Source organism: Stigmatopora argus, chromosome 7 (assembly GCF_051989625.1).
Source record: "Stigmatopora argus isolate UIUO_Sarg chromosome 7, RoL_Sarg_1.0, whole genome shotgun sequence".
Classification (NCBI taxonomy): Eukaryota; Metazoa; Chordata; class Actinopteri; order Syngnathiformes; family Syngnathidae; genus Stigmatopora; species Stigmatopora argus.
In genome coordinates, this window is record NC_135393.1 from 5,181,333 (window position 1) to 5,197,522 (window position 16,190).

General features: G+C 42.2%; 2 protein-coding genes and 1 long non-coding RNA gene across 4 annotated transcripts in view; 2 read left to right on the forward strand and 1 right to left on the reverse strand.

The window, feature by feature from the left end:
- Positions 1-3,175: 3,175 nt before the first annotated feature.
- On the reverse strand, positions 3,176-5,043 carry LOC144077880 (uncharacterized). The gene is made up of 2 exons (XR_013301122.1): positions 4,347-5,043; positions 3,176-4,225 (listed from the first exon to the last, which is right to left on the reverse strand). It is a non-coding gene; the product is annotated as an uncharacterized LOC144077880 (long non-coding RNA).
- Positions 4,630-13,518, forward strand: LOC144077879 (uncharacterized). 2 transcript variants are annotated; one of them, XM_077605962.1, is made up of 12 exons: positions 4,630-4,648; positions 5,106-5,268; positions 6,378-6,467; positions 6,574-6,735; positions 6,930-8,379; positions 8,482-8,535; positions 9,117-9,768; positions 9,842-10,024; positions 11,280-11,337; positions 12,269-12,390; positions 12,474-12,625; positions 12,915-13,518. In XM_077605962.1, exons 2-12 carry the CDS (start codon positions 5,173-5,175, stop codon positions 13,010-13,012), a joined length of 3,117 nt encoding a protein of 1,038 aa, XP_077462088.1. In that variant the 5' UTR covers positions 4,630-4,648; positions 5,106-5,172; the 3' UTR covers positions 13,013-13,518. The 2 variants fall into 2 exon arrangements, with proteins under 2 accessions (XP_077462088.1, XP_077462087.1); XM_077605961.1 differs by having other exon boundaries at positions 4,631-4,648; positions 11,277-11,337.
- A 1,182-nt stretch (positions 13,519-14,700) lies between these two features.
- The window catches only part of ogal (O-GlcNAcase like), a 15,577-nt gene continuing 14,087 nt past the window's right edge, over positions 14,701-16,190 (forward strand). Inside the window, exons 1-2 of the mRNA XM_077605777.1 lie at positions 14,701-15,188; positions 15,346-15,397. Of these exons, the coding sequence (XP_077461903.1) occupies positions 15,116-15,188; positions 15,346-15,397 (125 nt within the window). The 5' untranslated portion in view covers positions 14,701-15,115. The remainder of the gene's footprint in view (positions 15,189-15,345; positions 15,398-16,190) is intronic.

Below are 16,190 nucleotides of genomic sequence, written 5' to 3' on the forward strand. Positions count from 1 at the left end.
ACTAAACAATTGCGCCAAGGCTCACAGTTTCTTTTAAATTGTAATGTGGCTGTACAGGAGATTTGTAATTTCTGGCATCATGAGTGAAATTTAATTGTTTTGCCTATCAATATGTTGTTGTTGACTGAAAACACATTTTGAATCGCTAACCATAGAATGGGGGCGACCCGGAGGACGAGTAGTGCGTCATGGGTTCGATCCCAGGTCGGTCATCACTGTGTGGAGTTTGCGTGTTCTCCCCGGGCTTCCGTGGGCTTTCTCCAGGTACGGCGGTTTCCTCCAGATATTCTGGTTTCTTCCTTCATCCCAAGAACATGCAGAGTAGACTCTAAATTGTCCCTAGGTATGAGTGTGAATGGTTGTCTGTCTCCTTTTGCCCTGCGATTGGCTGTCCCACGCCTGGTGCCCATAGGTAGACGGGATAGGCTCCAGTACCCCCCATCACCCTTGTGAGTGTTAGGGTTAGTTGGGGTGTTGGTTGGCTTTGTTATACCGTTTTCCCTGTGTGTCCTGTCTGTGTGCTTTTCGCCTCTTGTGTCCCTCCGGGCTTCCCTTCCTCTTGTAACCAGCTGCGTGTACTTTGTGATCAACCCTTGTCTGTCTATTTAAACCCCATTTGTTTCTCATCTCCCTGTGTCTTCCGGTTTGGTTTTGGTATTTGATTTCGATGTCCTTGATATTTTCTGAAGAATCCTGCCTCAATTATTAAAGTTCTGTTTGAGCACTCCACATCCTTGATTGCTTCCCTGCATTTGGGTCCAACCACGTTCCAAGACCGAGCTAAACGTGAGGATAAGTGGCTCAGGAAATGAATGAATGAACCCTTGATTGGGGTGGTTTGGTGCACGAGTAGTTAGCGTGTCGGCCTCATGCTTCTGGGGTCGAGGGTTTGAAAAAGACACCCAGGAAAACCAATGAGAGGCTCCATAAGAAACATCAAGGTTACGACGTGGCCGAGCCAGTCTCCAGACCTAAACCCAATAGAAAATCTTTGGAGAGACCTCAAAGTCCATGTTTATATCTGTAATAGCAAACAAAGGCTACTGTACAAAATATTAACATTGGTTTTCTTAAATAAATACATACCTTGTGATTTCTGGATTTTTCTTTTTAGAGTATCTCTCTCACAGTGGACATGCACTTATCATGAAAATTTGGTGTATTCAATAATAAAATGAATGGATTTCAAAAGATTGACTGAAGAAAAACTCATAGAATTAAATAAAACGAAGAAATGAATTAGTTAGATTAATTGTATGTGTTTTTTGGAATTGTGGATACAGAGTGATGTCTGTACGTAATGGTGTTCTTGAATATACATGATTGTATTGGGGGAAAGTAAATTAACATCACAAAAAATAGCTACAATGGCAGTGCTTCTCAATTATTTTCTTTTGTGCCCCCCTACCAGAAAGAATGAAACATTTCCATCAAATCCAGAAAATTTTTACTTTTCTATAAAATTCCAAGTACACATTTGCATAAATGCCTGAGACTTTATTCCATTCTGGCAAAAAGTATGTTTCTTAATTCGTAAGCTCCCAGGTATCGCTCCGCGTCCCCCACGTGGGGCTGGCTCCACAATTTTAAAAGCATTGCATAAAGGTAATGCTAAATTATTAATTAAATAAAAGCGGAAGCAACATTTTTACACTTATTTGCACAGCACACACAGAAAACTATATACAATATAGACAATAAATATGCAGATAGTGTTCAGTCCTGAAAAGGAGAAGCAGAGTCTGAACTAGCTGGTCCAATGTCCGTTGCATTGAATTCCGCCTATAGCAACAAGTGTTGGCTGGGAGTTTCTGTCGCTGTTAAAACACGTATAAAAGATATTAGGCAGTGTCAACATCTCCTCCACTAAATTATGTTTTTTTTGTGAACCACACTCGAACGGACACGCTGGGCCAAATGAAGGAAACTTGCTAAGTTAGGAGAGCCACACAATTTTTTGTCTCAAGCGTTGAGGGTTGACGCGAGAGCGTTCCAAAGGACCTGTGATTTGTTTTCAAGGGTTAAAAAGAGACAGCACATCTATGAATATTGTGGCCAGTGTTTTCTGTCGGCATCAGCCGTTAATCCTCTTTTGGGAATTCATGTGTTAGGAATTGTTAAAGGGACTGTAAACTGATTTTTGATGAATTGCTTCTAAATACATGAAATCTGTTTGAAGCATGTGATAAAAAAATGGACACAAGCTGGGAATAAGCAAATGCTGAATCTGAAATTCAGATGGAAATGCTGAATGATGCCGTAGCTGAGGGTTGTACCTGCTTCCTGGCGCACCTCTACCACTATAAGTGTCCTCCTTTTCTGAACCACTTTATCCTCACTAGGGTCGCAGGGGGTGCTGGAGCCGATCCCAGCTGACTTCGGGCCAGAGGCGGGTGACACCCTGAAACGGTGGCCAGCCGATCGGAGGGCACGAGAAGACAGCCAGCAATCAACTATCACACTCATACCTAGGAGCAATTCAGAGTGCCTAATCAGCCTACCATGCATGTTTTTGGAATGTGGGAGGAAACCGGAGTGCCCGGAGAAAACCCACGCAGACCCGGGGAGAACATGCAAACTCCACACAGTTGGACCGACCTGGATTTGAACCCAGAGCTGTGAGGCTAACGTGCTAACCAGTCAAGCTGCCGGGCCCCACTATAAGTAAGTTTTTCATTTTAGCAACAACCAATGCCAAAATCCACACAGGTGGACGTGACCTGGATTTGAACCCAGGACCTCAGAGCTCTGAGGCCGACACGCTAACCACTATCTCCACCGGGGCGCCGACAGAGGGCAAAAAATCCTCAACCAAAGTAGCCTCTGCACTGAGTGAGCATTTCATAAAGGATACTTCTGCAAACTTAAAGCAGAGGCAACAGGCTTTTGCACATTAACCGTAAAGTATACCCAGCCTTAACATCACCTCGAATCGGTTCCACCGCCCCACTTTGGCTCCCTAGTCAGCGGTGACGCCTTGACTACATCTGATGTAAATTGACATTTGTTCTTTAATTAAAAATATTTGGGTACAATGATTAGTAGAGCTGGGCAATATGATAATTTTTTTTTATCGCGATTAGAATTTTCTTATCAGTCGATAATCATGACATCTCTTGTATTTCAAATATAAAGTCTGAATTTTGCCCTTGAGTGAAAGTTGACAAAGCCAGACTCAGTTTTAACCACTTTAATGTCAAAACAAAGATGCACGGTGACAAAATTTGTCAACTTGACAGACAAACTACTAAACAGCTTGTCATAAATATGAGGAATATGGTACAAAATTAACAACATGCAAAACATTGCGCATGAGGTAATTAATACAAATGCAGAACATTGCACAAAATCTGAGGTAGATGTGCAATTGCCCCAAAATTAAATAACTATAGCTAGACAAATTTTACTTTACACTTACCAACATGTTAAAGCCTTTTTTGCCTGAAGTGTTAAGGTGCCTCACAATGTCAACAAAATACATAGAAAAAAAGAAAATGTTGCGTTTCAAAAATATTAGGAAGAAACAAAGAACAAGGCCATTGCATTAAAGATGACGAGCTAGAAAAACAAGTCTATCCACAGTATCAGGCTTTAATGTTGTTCTGTGACAGGTCACAATGTTCCCTCCTGTACTGAATACCCTCTCTGAAGGAGAGCTTGTTGCAGGGATACACAGGTAGCGTCTTGCAAGCTGGCTCACTCGTGGAAAGTTTATTTTATACATCCACCATCCTCGAGGTTCGATTTTACCATCTGCATCTGGAGCTTTTCAGTAGCACAAGTACCACAATGTCTGGGCGGAGTGACGTAGTGATGATGTACGTGGGGAATCGGAGCTTCCTGTTGAGGCCCTGATGTCCCACTCCTGACCATGGGAAAAGGGCGTTAGTGTCTCTCTTGGCCTGGTGTACATCTTTTACCCTCCTTCCAGCACTTCTGCTAGTTTCCTCAGGACCTGGTCATGGCGCCCTCTATAGCGCTCCTGAGAAAGTGCAGTTATGCGGCCTGACAAGATCAGATTAGAATTTTATTTAATCCCGTATGCGGGAAATTCCCTTGGCTGCAGTAGCAAGACAGTAGAGATTGCTGTAATGACAGTTTATTCTCTCTTGGCCCCAAAACTCACTGGCCCTTGAAGGCAAAAGGCGTCCAATCCATTTGCACAGGGAGACACTGGGACGATGCCAAAATAAAAGCTTATATTTCCCCTATCTTGCCATGGTTGCTAGCAAAAAAGTGCAATGGTCAAAATAGCTTTAACGTAGGTTGATAATAACTTGTAACGGTAATTAATTTAACATGGTTAACTTCATTGTTAAGAATGCTTGAGCAAATGGAAAATTCACCAACGCCCCCCACCATCGATCCAAGCAACGCAGTACTGTGGCAGAGGCAACGAGAACACCTTCTTTCCCTCTGCTCTTAGTCTTGTTGCCATAAATAAATTTAAATATAAATCATACTATCGCCACCTGGTTCTCTCCGATTATACACCGGAACATCCGTACTTCGTCTTTGAGAAGTTTGAAAAACATAGTGAACTTTTTTCCTACCACTTATTTGTGAGGTCGCACAAAAGTGACGTTAATGTTTTGGCCAATCATCGACGGCAGGGATGACAACTCGGAGGAGGGTCCAATCGAGAACGGTGATGCAAGATGGCCGACACTTATTCATGTCGCCGATCCCTTAATGTCATCTAATCTAATGTTTGTGATATCTATGCGTAGTTCAGTCCTGTTTGTCCAACATATTGACATTGAATTTACCGTTAACAGATTTTGCAATTGTTTTAAGGCTGTCAAATGTGTTCCGACTGCCACGTCTCTTATAGCGTTTTCGCCAATAGAATGGGTGTTCAACATGTATTGTTAATATTTTCGGAATCTAAAGTAACTAACCAAGATGCAAATCTCAAACCTCCCACAATGCTTACCACAACTGAACTAATCCACACAATAAGAACAACATCAATGTCTTACAAATATACAATACAGAATAACATACAATACAATATTAGTGAAACAGCAACGGGAGTTCCCTACCGACCTGAGATCGGATTGTAGTATTTGTCCCAAACTATGTCACTCTTATATGAATGTCAGACTGATCCCAGATCAGCATTTTTCCCCGCTGTGCCGGTGACCACGTGTCCAACCCTCCGGGTCGACCATGCGGAGCAGCAAGATGGCGGCACAGTGCAATGCCACAGACGTGGCTTTAAATGCCGGCACCGTGGACTTTTTGAACACCAGAAGCCCTTGCCAGGTACCTCTTTCGACACTTAGGCTACTATGCTAGACAAAAAGGATCATGGAGACTTTTTCGCCTTCATAGTCGCGGTTGTTTCCCCGGCACATGCCCGCGTGGCGACACGTGGCTAACACGGGTTTGGCAGCAGAGTAGGAGGAGGTTATCATTCACTTCATAGTTAGACCTCCAACAGGCTTTTTTTGGCCTCCAATGCACGGAAACCCATTTCTGCTATGTATATTTAGTTTTGGGGGTATTGTCGTCGTGATACCTTCAACTGAAATTAAGATGTCGTCCTGAAAGTGAAGTTGTACGAAATGTTCGGACCGAACTGTCCATTTCCCCTCACTATCCACCGTGTCAGCCATAATGGACATTGTTAGCTGCCTCTTTAAAAAGTGCCAACAGATCATTGGCGTTATTTCAGAGAATGTACATGTTTTACGTTTTAATCCATTTAAAAATTGCGAATTTATCTTAGTTTCACTGTGTCAGTAGTATTGATTCATCAGCGAAATGGACAATTTTAACGCAAAGGTTTCAGTACCATTGGCGGCAATAGATGTCCAATATATTTGAATGTATTTTTTTTAAACAAAAATGTCCAGCAAATTTGAGTTGAGTTTTCAGATGAACTGCCAATAATTATAATCGTCATATAACTATCATTCCTTATGTACTACTGTTACCTAGACCATTTACATACCTGTCAAACTCTGCCGATAATTTTTTGGGGGGTTTGTAAGGGGAATCATAATAGTTTATAAGGGCAGTTATCGGCAGAGTTTGACAGGTATGCATTTATATTGACTTCTAGTGTAGACCTGTCACTGGTTTGTTAATGTTATAAACAATTTAAAAAATCTACTGGTGACTTAAATCAATTAAAGCTACAAAATTTGTTCGAGGTTGATTACTGCAGACCTTGCTTAAGATTTTTTTGGAATGGTTAACGCTTATATTCATTAGCATCCTTTGCTCCTCTAGGGGTCTAAGCCTCCCCTGTTCACAGAACCTAGTGACCTCTCTTCTTTTCCTTTTTTGTGCCGGATGGTTTTGGATACAGTTACAAACATTCAACACAACAATTCCATATGGTCAATGTTTTGTCCATATTGCTGCAGATTGGCCCATGCGGGGAGGACATGGATACCCAGTCCTGTATGGATCACTCAATCTTGGCCATTTTTGAGGATTCAGCCACTTCAACAGAGGTTAGCAATCATGCTAGTGGGCAGTAGCTTTGAGAAGTTGTTTTACGTGTATTAGCGGAAAGTGAATGTGCCAAAAATAATCCCCAGAATTTGTTACTCGTGATAGGACACAAGGCAAGCGGAGGAAGAGAGTCAGACTTTGCTGTCGGCATTGACTCAGATGTTAGAGTGCGATGAGGATGATGTCAGCCGCACACTTTCCCCCTTTGACACCCTGCCAGACACCCAACTGCTCAACTATCAGGAGTTTGGGAACAACCCATCTACAGTAAGTGAAAATAACAATATTTTTTCATTGGCTTCTAAAGCATTTTTTAATCAATTCATCAATAAAATGTTTCTCATAAAAATATGTACTGTAATTATATGCTGCGCTTAAAATCCTTTTACTAAAGGAAACAACCACCAATACATAGTGTTAAAACATTTGTTCTCTTTCCCTACATCTTCATTTCATTTTAGGTTGAAGTACCCTTTGTTGCCAAACTGCGACCGAGAGTTAAGATTGAACCAGGAAAACATGACCAGAGCAAAGTAGCCAGACTTCAGCCGGTGTTCCGACAACAAAATCAGATATCGTTCCAATGCCCACAAAAAAAATCAGATGGTGAAGTAGACGTCTTCACTTCCTCTTCTCTGGTTGATCTGGTGAAACTCATGCACCCCTATTGCCTTAAGATGCGTGTGGAGGAGGAGCCAAGGGGCCACCACGACAAAGTAAAGAAAGAACATAGAATCTTCTCTCAAGGGGAAATATGGAAGTACGAAAAGCCAACTGGAGACAGTGATGAAGATATCAATGTTGTATCTGATGATGATTCACCCCCCAAAGAAATGGAAGAGTATACACTGGGGTCTGTGACTAAAGATAGCGGCACATGTCTAAAAAGTGCACTGCTTTCAAGCAAGTCACCCAAAGTAAAGAAAAGAGTCAGCTTTGGCGCTGTACAAGTTGATTCATATGATCAACTCGTTAAAGCTGGAAACGAGAAGAATCGCCCTAGTATAGCCTCTGCAGATGCATCTGGAGGTGTAGTCGCTCCCGCACTTGAAACCCCAACAAAAGCATGTACGTCAGTGGACATTGATAACAGGGCTGAGGACCCACCGCCAAAACGTAAGGTGAAAGCCAAATCGCTAAGCCTCCAAGAGTACAGACAGCTGCGAAAGAAAAGGCAGACTCTAATTGAGAAGCAAGGGAACTCCACCACCAAATGGCCTTCAGTTCCCCAGCCACCCAATCAACTGACCCCTATTCTCTGCTCACATGGGCAGAGACAAAAGCTCTGTGGGATCAAGTCGTCGCCCCAAACAGATCAGTCCCCAATCAATGCATATCCATCCCAAAGAGCAAATTCCTGGATTTCATGTCTCAATCCTTCCAGACCAGTCGAAAGTAAGCCATTGTATGCTGGAAGACCTCACCGATCGAAATCTCTTCGAAGTGAATTCAAACGCACTTCGCATGACAGCCCAAAGTCCAATGTTAAGCACAATGAGAGCACTTTTATTGGAGCTGCAATCGAGAAAAATCCGTTAATGAAGGCAACACCGCTCAGCACTGATCCCCCGAACCCTGTCCTCATTCGCTTGCCTGTGAAACAGACTCCCGCCCGATCAAATTCCAGCATTGAACTGGAAAAGAAACTTCCTACTGCGGAACCTCACCCTGGTCACAAAATGAAGGGCCAGTGCACAATCACACCTCATAAAAAAGTGACTTATGTACGCAGTCAACCTCAAAGCTTTACGGTAGCGCCAAAGATTTCTCAGTCAGTAATTCTAAATCCAGTCGCGTGTGACCGAGATCAGCCAGTCGGGGAAGCGTCACCAAACGGTGCACTAAGATGTCCTCAACCACAACATTCACTTCAACATCCGTGTAGCGAGCAAAGTCCCACAACTGACTCAGGTACCGACCAAGCACAAACACATTTTTTATGACATTATTATTCACGTTAAACAGTAACGAGCAAATCATTGACATCGCCTTCTGTTTTTTTTCTACCTTTAGGGATTGAAGCCTCTGACCTTACCAGCTTGTTAGAGCAGTTTGAAGAGAAACAAGGTGATTAATAAGCTTTTAATCCTCTCAAATAATAAGTGTTGATTTTTTTTTTTCCTTGTGAAGTTTTCACTGCTAGCCAGTATTCATTTCTACGTTAAATGTTTACTCGTCCTAAGTCACTTGACTAAAATGTAGTTTAAAAAAAGCATTTTGAAACCTCAATTATTTTAATTTTTATCTAGTTATGGCTGAAAGAATAACCTAATGATATAGTTGATGCAAACAGCACTTGATTTAGTTGATTAAAAAAAGTGGGAAACATGATTTTCAATAGGTTATGGCAAAATAACAACAAAAACAGTGTTCTCCTTTACAGACAACTCTAATAAATGTTATAAACAGATAAACTGAATATTCATGATGGAGTTCCTCACCAAAAAACCCTTATTAACAGTCTCTCTGAGAAACATCTTAGCGACAGTAATTTGCTTTTCTAAGAGAATGATAGCATTGGTGGTTGGGTTTGGCTGTGCCTATATTTTAGAGCAGAAATTCACAGCAATTATAGTCACAACCCTAGGTGGGAACTCACCCCATTCAACTGGCACACACATGACTTATTGTGTTTGTCTATCTTTTAGCGGGAGAAGGCGAGCCAGATATCTTTTCAAAGGTTTCACCCTCCAATCTGAACGGAGACGGTGAAAGGACACTGTTGAAGACCTCCAAAAAAGACCAGGAACCGGTCCGAACACTGTCTAATGTAGAGCCCCACCAAAAGTCAGGACACGTGCCAGAGCCTCGTGGGACTGAAGTCATTGTCGACATTCAGGCAGTCATCCCCGTAAGACGGAAAGCAGGGCCGTCCAAGGGGATTCAGATCATTGATCCACGTCCTCTGCCAACCAGGAAGGCAAATGCTCCAGAGCTTGTTGCCTGTCCTCACATGTGTTCATCAGTGACTGCAGATCATGATTACTGCGTGCCGGCGCACAACAGAGCACCTCTTGTCTGGAATAATTGCAAAGTCAAGGAGACCTCATCGATTGTCGAGTGCAATCAAGTCTCCATAAGGAAATGTGACTCTCCCACCGGAGCTGATGTGCGATGCCAGCCAGCCTCGTCCAAATTCGCAGATCCTGGCCCTCCGTGCACCCCACTCACACCTCCACCCAGCCCCCCAATCCGAAGACGGGAGAAAAGCAGGTACCCGAGGAGAAGCCCCTCCTCAGACAGCTCTCGTTCTTCTTCGTCATCTTCCACATCTGCGTCCCGTTCCCCAGAAAGGCGGAGGTAGTCAATCTTTTTCATTGTCGTCATCTCACATTTGCTTTTGATGATCAACTGTTTTTGTGTACGCTCACAGGTTCCATCACAAGCATTCGGGAAGTAGGTCGTGCTCCTCGTCCCCTTCCCGCTCTCCCCCTCGACAGCGGAAACTGTCTTCTTCACGTTTAAGATATAGCCGCTCGAGATCCCGATCCTGGTCCCGGTCCAGGTCACCGTCTCCTTCGCCGGCGTTTTGCACGAGCAGGAGAAACATTTGCAGGTGAATTGCTGAAGCCACGCACCCCCAGTGTTGTGAAAACAGTCAACCTTGAAATACGCATTTAATTTACTTGTTTATCTTCGTCAAGTCACATTCGTTCATCTCATCTTCTGACCTGGTTTATCCTCATTAGGGTCGCGGGGGGTGCTAGAGCCTATCCCAGCTGACTTTGGGGCAGAGGCAGGGGACACCCTTAATTGGTGGCCAGTCAATCAGAGCACAAGGAGACAAACAATCATTCACACTCTCACTCATACCTAGGGGCAATTTAGAGTGTTCAATCAGCCTACCATGCATGTCCTTGGAATGTGGGAGGAAACTGGAGTACCCGGAGAAAACCCAAGCAGGCCCAGGGAGAACATACCAACTACACACAGGTGGACCGACCTGGATTTGAACCCAGGTCCCGCACTGTGAGGCCAACGTGCGAAAATTCCCAACAGGGGAAAAATTAATACATTGGGAAGGGCCGTGGATCAGGAATGTATAGTTGGTTATCATTACAGCATAACAAATAAAGCTAAAGTTATATTTGTAAATAACACTGCCAACCAGCAGCATTTAGATCAGGGGTAGGGAACCTATGGCTCGGGAGCCACATGTGGCTCTTTTGATGGGTGCATATGGCTCTGAGCTAAAATATGGAAACCGGTGGTGAGGAAGCCGAGTCCCAAACGGACCAATAGGAACGTCACGTCGGAACTGTGGCATTGATTTGAGTCTTCTGCATTCATTCTCTCATTGATACTCATTGACTTCATTGATTAGCAACAGCGTAATAATGTTGTCAAAAGAATTCAGAGACTTTTTGTACTTTAAAAGTGGGAAAATGACTAAAAAAATCGCACATTTTCATGTATTTTGACTTTTAAATTGGGAGTATGGCTCTCAAGGAATAACATTTGAAAATGGGAATTGTTTATGGCTCTGTCTTTCAAAAAGGTTCCCGACCCCTGATTTAGATCATGGGTGTCAAAACTGGTCCTCATGGGCCACAGTGGGTGCAGGTTTTCATTCCAACCAAACTGGTGTAATCAGTTGATTGCCATCAGATGCTGCTGGTTTCAGAAGAAACCTTATTGGTTGAACTGTCTTTGCGCATCAGTTGGAATAAAAACCTGCACCCACTGCAGCCATTTGTGGAAGAATTTGGACTTCCCTGATTTGGTTACTGTTTGACAGATTATTTATTGTTAAAACTGTTTTAATAGACAATAGTTGTCAAATCACTAAATAGTCATTTCTTCTTCAGCAGAGAGTCCTGGAAGGTCAAGAGGGAGCAGAAGGAGAGACATCAGAAGCTGAGAGCCATAGTGAGTCTGAAAGTACTGTCATGTCAGCTGCTGTCTCACTACAGTCGTACCTCTACTTACGAAATTAATTGGTTCCAGAATTTTTTTCGTAACTCTAAAATTTTGTAAGTAGAGCAATATTTTATATATAAATTCTCTAATTTGTTCTATGGTCCACACACAACTACCAACTAAACCCTTTAAAATTGGTCAGTGTCCCAATTTTGTATGAAAGATGTGAGGAAACACACTAAAATGACAGAAAATTATAAGGAAATTATTTATTAATGTCATAAAATGAATAAGAAGCATATAAAATTTGGCCCTGCGCCGCTGAAATAGTTCCCTCTGCGGCCGTTATTATGGGAGACGTAATAACCGTGTTTGACCGCCAGATGACGGCAATAGCCCGTTCTACCGGGGCCAAAAGCCGTCCACTTTGTATTTAATTTTAGGCTTTTACGTGTGCCCCGTGTGTGAAAATATGTGGCGCGTTCCATTTGTACGGGTTTTAATCGCTTAATAAGGGGAATTGCAATCATTAATAAGGGGAGTATTTAACCGAGGTGGACAGGTATGTAAGAGAGAATCTTGAAACATGGATAGTGGTTGTTGTGAGACAGCCAATTGAATTGAATGATTGTATTGTCATTATATGAGATAGAATGAGAGCGATGAAATGAGAGCCCAGTAGAGGGTAGTGAGGACTCCAAAGTGAGAATCAATGCATACACAACAATATTTTCAAAATAAAATAATGGGTAAGGAAATGCATTTACTTTTGGGGGATTTCGTAACTTGGATCTTTTTCGTATCTTGAGTCACTCATTTACATACAAAAAAAATCGGAACCTGAAAATTTTGTACCGAGAGGCATTCATAAGTAGCGATATGACTGCAGTTGTTCGCTGTCCAACATCCGCTAAATTGCGTTTAAAATCTTTTTGCAAAGGACGAGCGCAGAGTGGTGTACGTCGGGCGCATCCGTAGATCCATGACGCACGATGAACTGAGAGAGCGCTTCTCTCATTTCGGAGAGGTGGAATGTGTGTCGCTGCACTTCAGAGACAAAGGGTAGGTTCAGGGAAACGTAATGTTTCACCTGCAAATGCATTGTGCATTTAATTTATAATAATTGTTTTGTCTGACTTTTACAGTGACCATTATGGCTTTGTCACATTCTACAACACGGGTGATGCCTTTGCAGCCATCGACAACGGCGGGAAACTAAGAAAGCCTGACGAACTCCCCTTTGACATTTGCTTTGGTGGAAGGAGACAGTTTTGTAACTCAGACTATGCTGATCTAGGTGAGTGTGTCATCAAGCTAAGGATGGTTGGGCCTCTGAGAAAGCAATTTGTTTTTAGACATTGGTCACCCTCTGGTTTGCTTATGTTTCACAGCAATTGATAGCAAAGGCACTGAATCATGATCACTAACTGTCAGTTTTCTCAAGGATTAGGCATCTATCAGTGGCCATTGACACGGACAGATGCCTTACGTGTTAACATTCTTAGTGATGATTACGAATGTTCAATATAGGACAGTTTTGATCATCCTATGAATCATTGAACCTGTTATCAAACTATGTTCCTCAGATGCAAAACTGGATTCCGAGCCATCTCCAGCCAAGAGCAAGTTTCAAGACCTTGACTTTGATTCGTTACTGAAGGAAGCCCAAAAAGGACTGCGGTAGCAGTGCATTAGTGGGGACAGAAAATAAATGAAAACCACAGACCTCAGCGCTTTTTGTTCACATTTGCGAAATGTAGCAAACCCGTGTTTACCCCAACTAACCCCACCCAACTCCATGCATTTACAGGATCCAAGGGGTTCCTATACATATAAGCTCTTTTTTTGCATGTTGTACTTACTCATTGTCGCACTCATCCCAGCATGCTGTTGTATTATCACCTCTATATATTTGTACCATTCCCTAAAAGAAAATGTTTTTAATCTGACAATATACTTTTTGTTTACCTTCAAATTTGATTCACTTTTTTTTTCGCCATCTATAGAAAAATATAAATGCATGAGTCATTTTCATCAAATTGCAGAAAACAAACAAGTACTATAACTTAAAATGAGATTGATGCCTTTGCAATTAAGACCACCCACCAGAATTATAGGGGTAAAGATGAAACACTCATTAAATAGATGGATGACTAAATTACACAGTAAAAATAAATTGAAACATATTTAGCACTTGGTCCAATTCTGTACATAGAGTCATACCTCTACGAATGCCTCTAGGTATGAAATTTTCAGGTTACGAATTGTTTTTATATGCAAATGAGTGACTCAAGATACGAAATAATCAAAACGAAATCCCCCAAAAAGTAATGCATTTCCTTATCCGTCATTTTATTCAGAAAATATTGTCGCGGGTGCATTGATTCTACCTCGCTACCCTCTACTGGGCTCTTATTGGCTGTCTCACAACAACCACCATCCATGATTCAAGATTCTCTCTTACATACCTGTCCACCTTGGCTAAATGCTTCCCTTATTAATGATTTCAATTACCCTTATTAAGCGATTAAAAACCTTAAAAATGCAATGCGGCACATATTTTCACACACACATAGGGAACATGTAAAAATTTAGTGTTAAATCAAAATTTAGCGTGTACCATCAGCTTACCATGCATGTTTTTGGAATTTGGAAGGAAACCAGAGTACCCAGAGGAAACCCACACAGGCCCAGAGAGAACATGCAAACTCCACACAGGTGTACTGACCTGGATTTGAATCCAGGACCCCAGAGCTCCGAGGCCAACGCGCTAACCCAGGGGTGGGCAAACCGGTCCCCGAGGGCCTCTGTGGGTGCGGGTTTTTGTTCCAACCGATTCAGCACAGACACTTTGACCAATGAGATTTCTGTAGAAAACAAGAAGCACCTGACTGCAACCCACCGATTGCACTTGTATGACACCAGATTTGTGAAAAGGTGTCCTCTTTATGGGTTGGAATCAAAACTCACACCCACTGCGGCCCTTTGTGAAATAGTTTGCCCACCCATGTGCTAACCACTCGTCCTACCAGGTCACCCTATCTTAAGAAATAATATAGTAAAACAAATTGCAAACATTTACGTTTTTAATAACTAAAATAGTCACTCGTGCTATAAAAGGTCTTAAGTGTCAATTTTTAAATAGCTATCCCCTGCAGCAGTGGTCCGCAAACTATTCCACAAAGGGCCGCAGTGGGTGTGAGTTTTCATTCCAACCCAGAAAGAGGAAACCTTTCCACCAATCTGGTATCGTAGAAGTGCAATCAGTGGATAGCAGTCAGGTGCTTCTTTTTTTCAGCAGAAACCTCATTGGTTAAACTGTATGTGTTGGATGGTTTGGAACAAAAACCTGCACCCACATCGGCCCTCGAGGACCGGTTTGGAGACCTCTGCCCTGCAGGGACCATTGTCCATGAAAATGTTCAATTTGTGAAATCAATTCGTAATTGGAGCACTGTCCCTTTAAGGAACTTGGTACACTGTCTGTTTAAGACGTTCATCCGGGGTCAGGTGACGTTGAGTATTGCCATGCGCCGGCCGTCTCCCAACATTATGGTCAAGTGGTGAACTTTAACCTGTCATATTCACAGATATTTGTTTATACACTCGAAATTGCGACACTGCAGTCTTTAGATCATTATCTTCTCAAACGCCGCGTTTCGTAAGCGTGAAGATGCGCGCGCAGATTTAAGAGGACCTCGAAAGTCTTAGTGGATTTACTCCATGTCTTGACGGACAGTCGGAGCGCGTGCCACCTGTAACACGTCCACAAAATTCGAGTCCAACGATGGCGAGTTCGAGCGAAGTCCGCCAGAAAGGCCGAAGTGGGACCAAGACCTTCATCGGCGGCGTGGTGGAAGGTGAGCGAGAGCACGCATCCCTGCGGGGGGAGTCAAGCTCAGCCGAGGATGTAAACAAACAAATGCATTTTTACCTCGCCGAGGAAATAATTTGATTGACATGGCTGATTTATTTCTGTGGAGTGGCACTTAAATTGACCATTTGCCCGTTGTGCAGGGTTTTATGGCCGACCCTGGACCATGGAGCAGAGAACCGAGCTGTTTAAAAGGTAGATTAATTGAATTGAATGATTTAATTGTCATTATATCAGTATAATGAGATTTAAAGCCTCACCACGAAGTGCACATTAGCAACAAGAACAAACAACATACAAACAGACTAATAAATCATCAATAAATAATAACAATAACTGATAATTAAATAATCAATAAATAATAACAATAACTGATAATTAAATAATCAATAAATAATAACAATAACTGATAACTAAATAATCAATAAATAATAACAATAACATGATAACTAAATAATCAATAAATAATAACAATAATTGATAACTAAATAATCAATAAATAATAACAATAATGGATAACTAAATAATCAATAAATAATAACAATAACTGATAACTAAATAATCAATAAATAATAACAATAATAAATACATAATCATAAAATTAATAGTCAACAAGATAAATAAGTAGCGAAGTGCACAAATAACAACATACAAATGAACAGGTAAATAATCAATAAATAATAATAAATCATTAGTAAATAAATAAGTAGTCTCATCTCATCTCATTTCCTTTTCTGAACTGCTTTAGCCTCACTAAGGTCGCGAGGGGTGCTGGAGCCTATCCCAGCTGACCTCGGGCCAGACACGGGGGGACACCCTGAATTGGTGGCCAGCCAATCACAGGGCACAAAGGAGACAGACAACCATTCACGCTCACACTCATACCTAGGGGCAATTTAGAATGTCCAATCAGCCTACCATGCATGTCTTTGGAATGTGGAAGTACCAGGAGAAAACCCATGCGGGCCCATGGAGAACAACAGTTGGG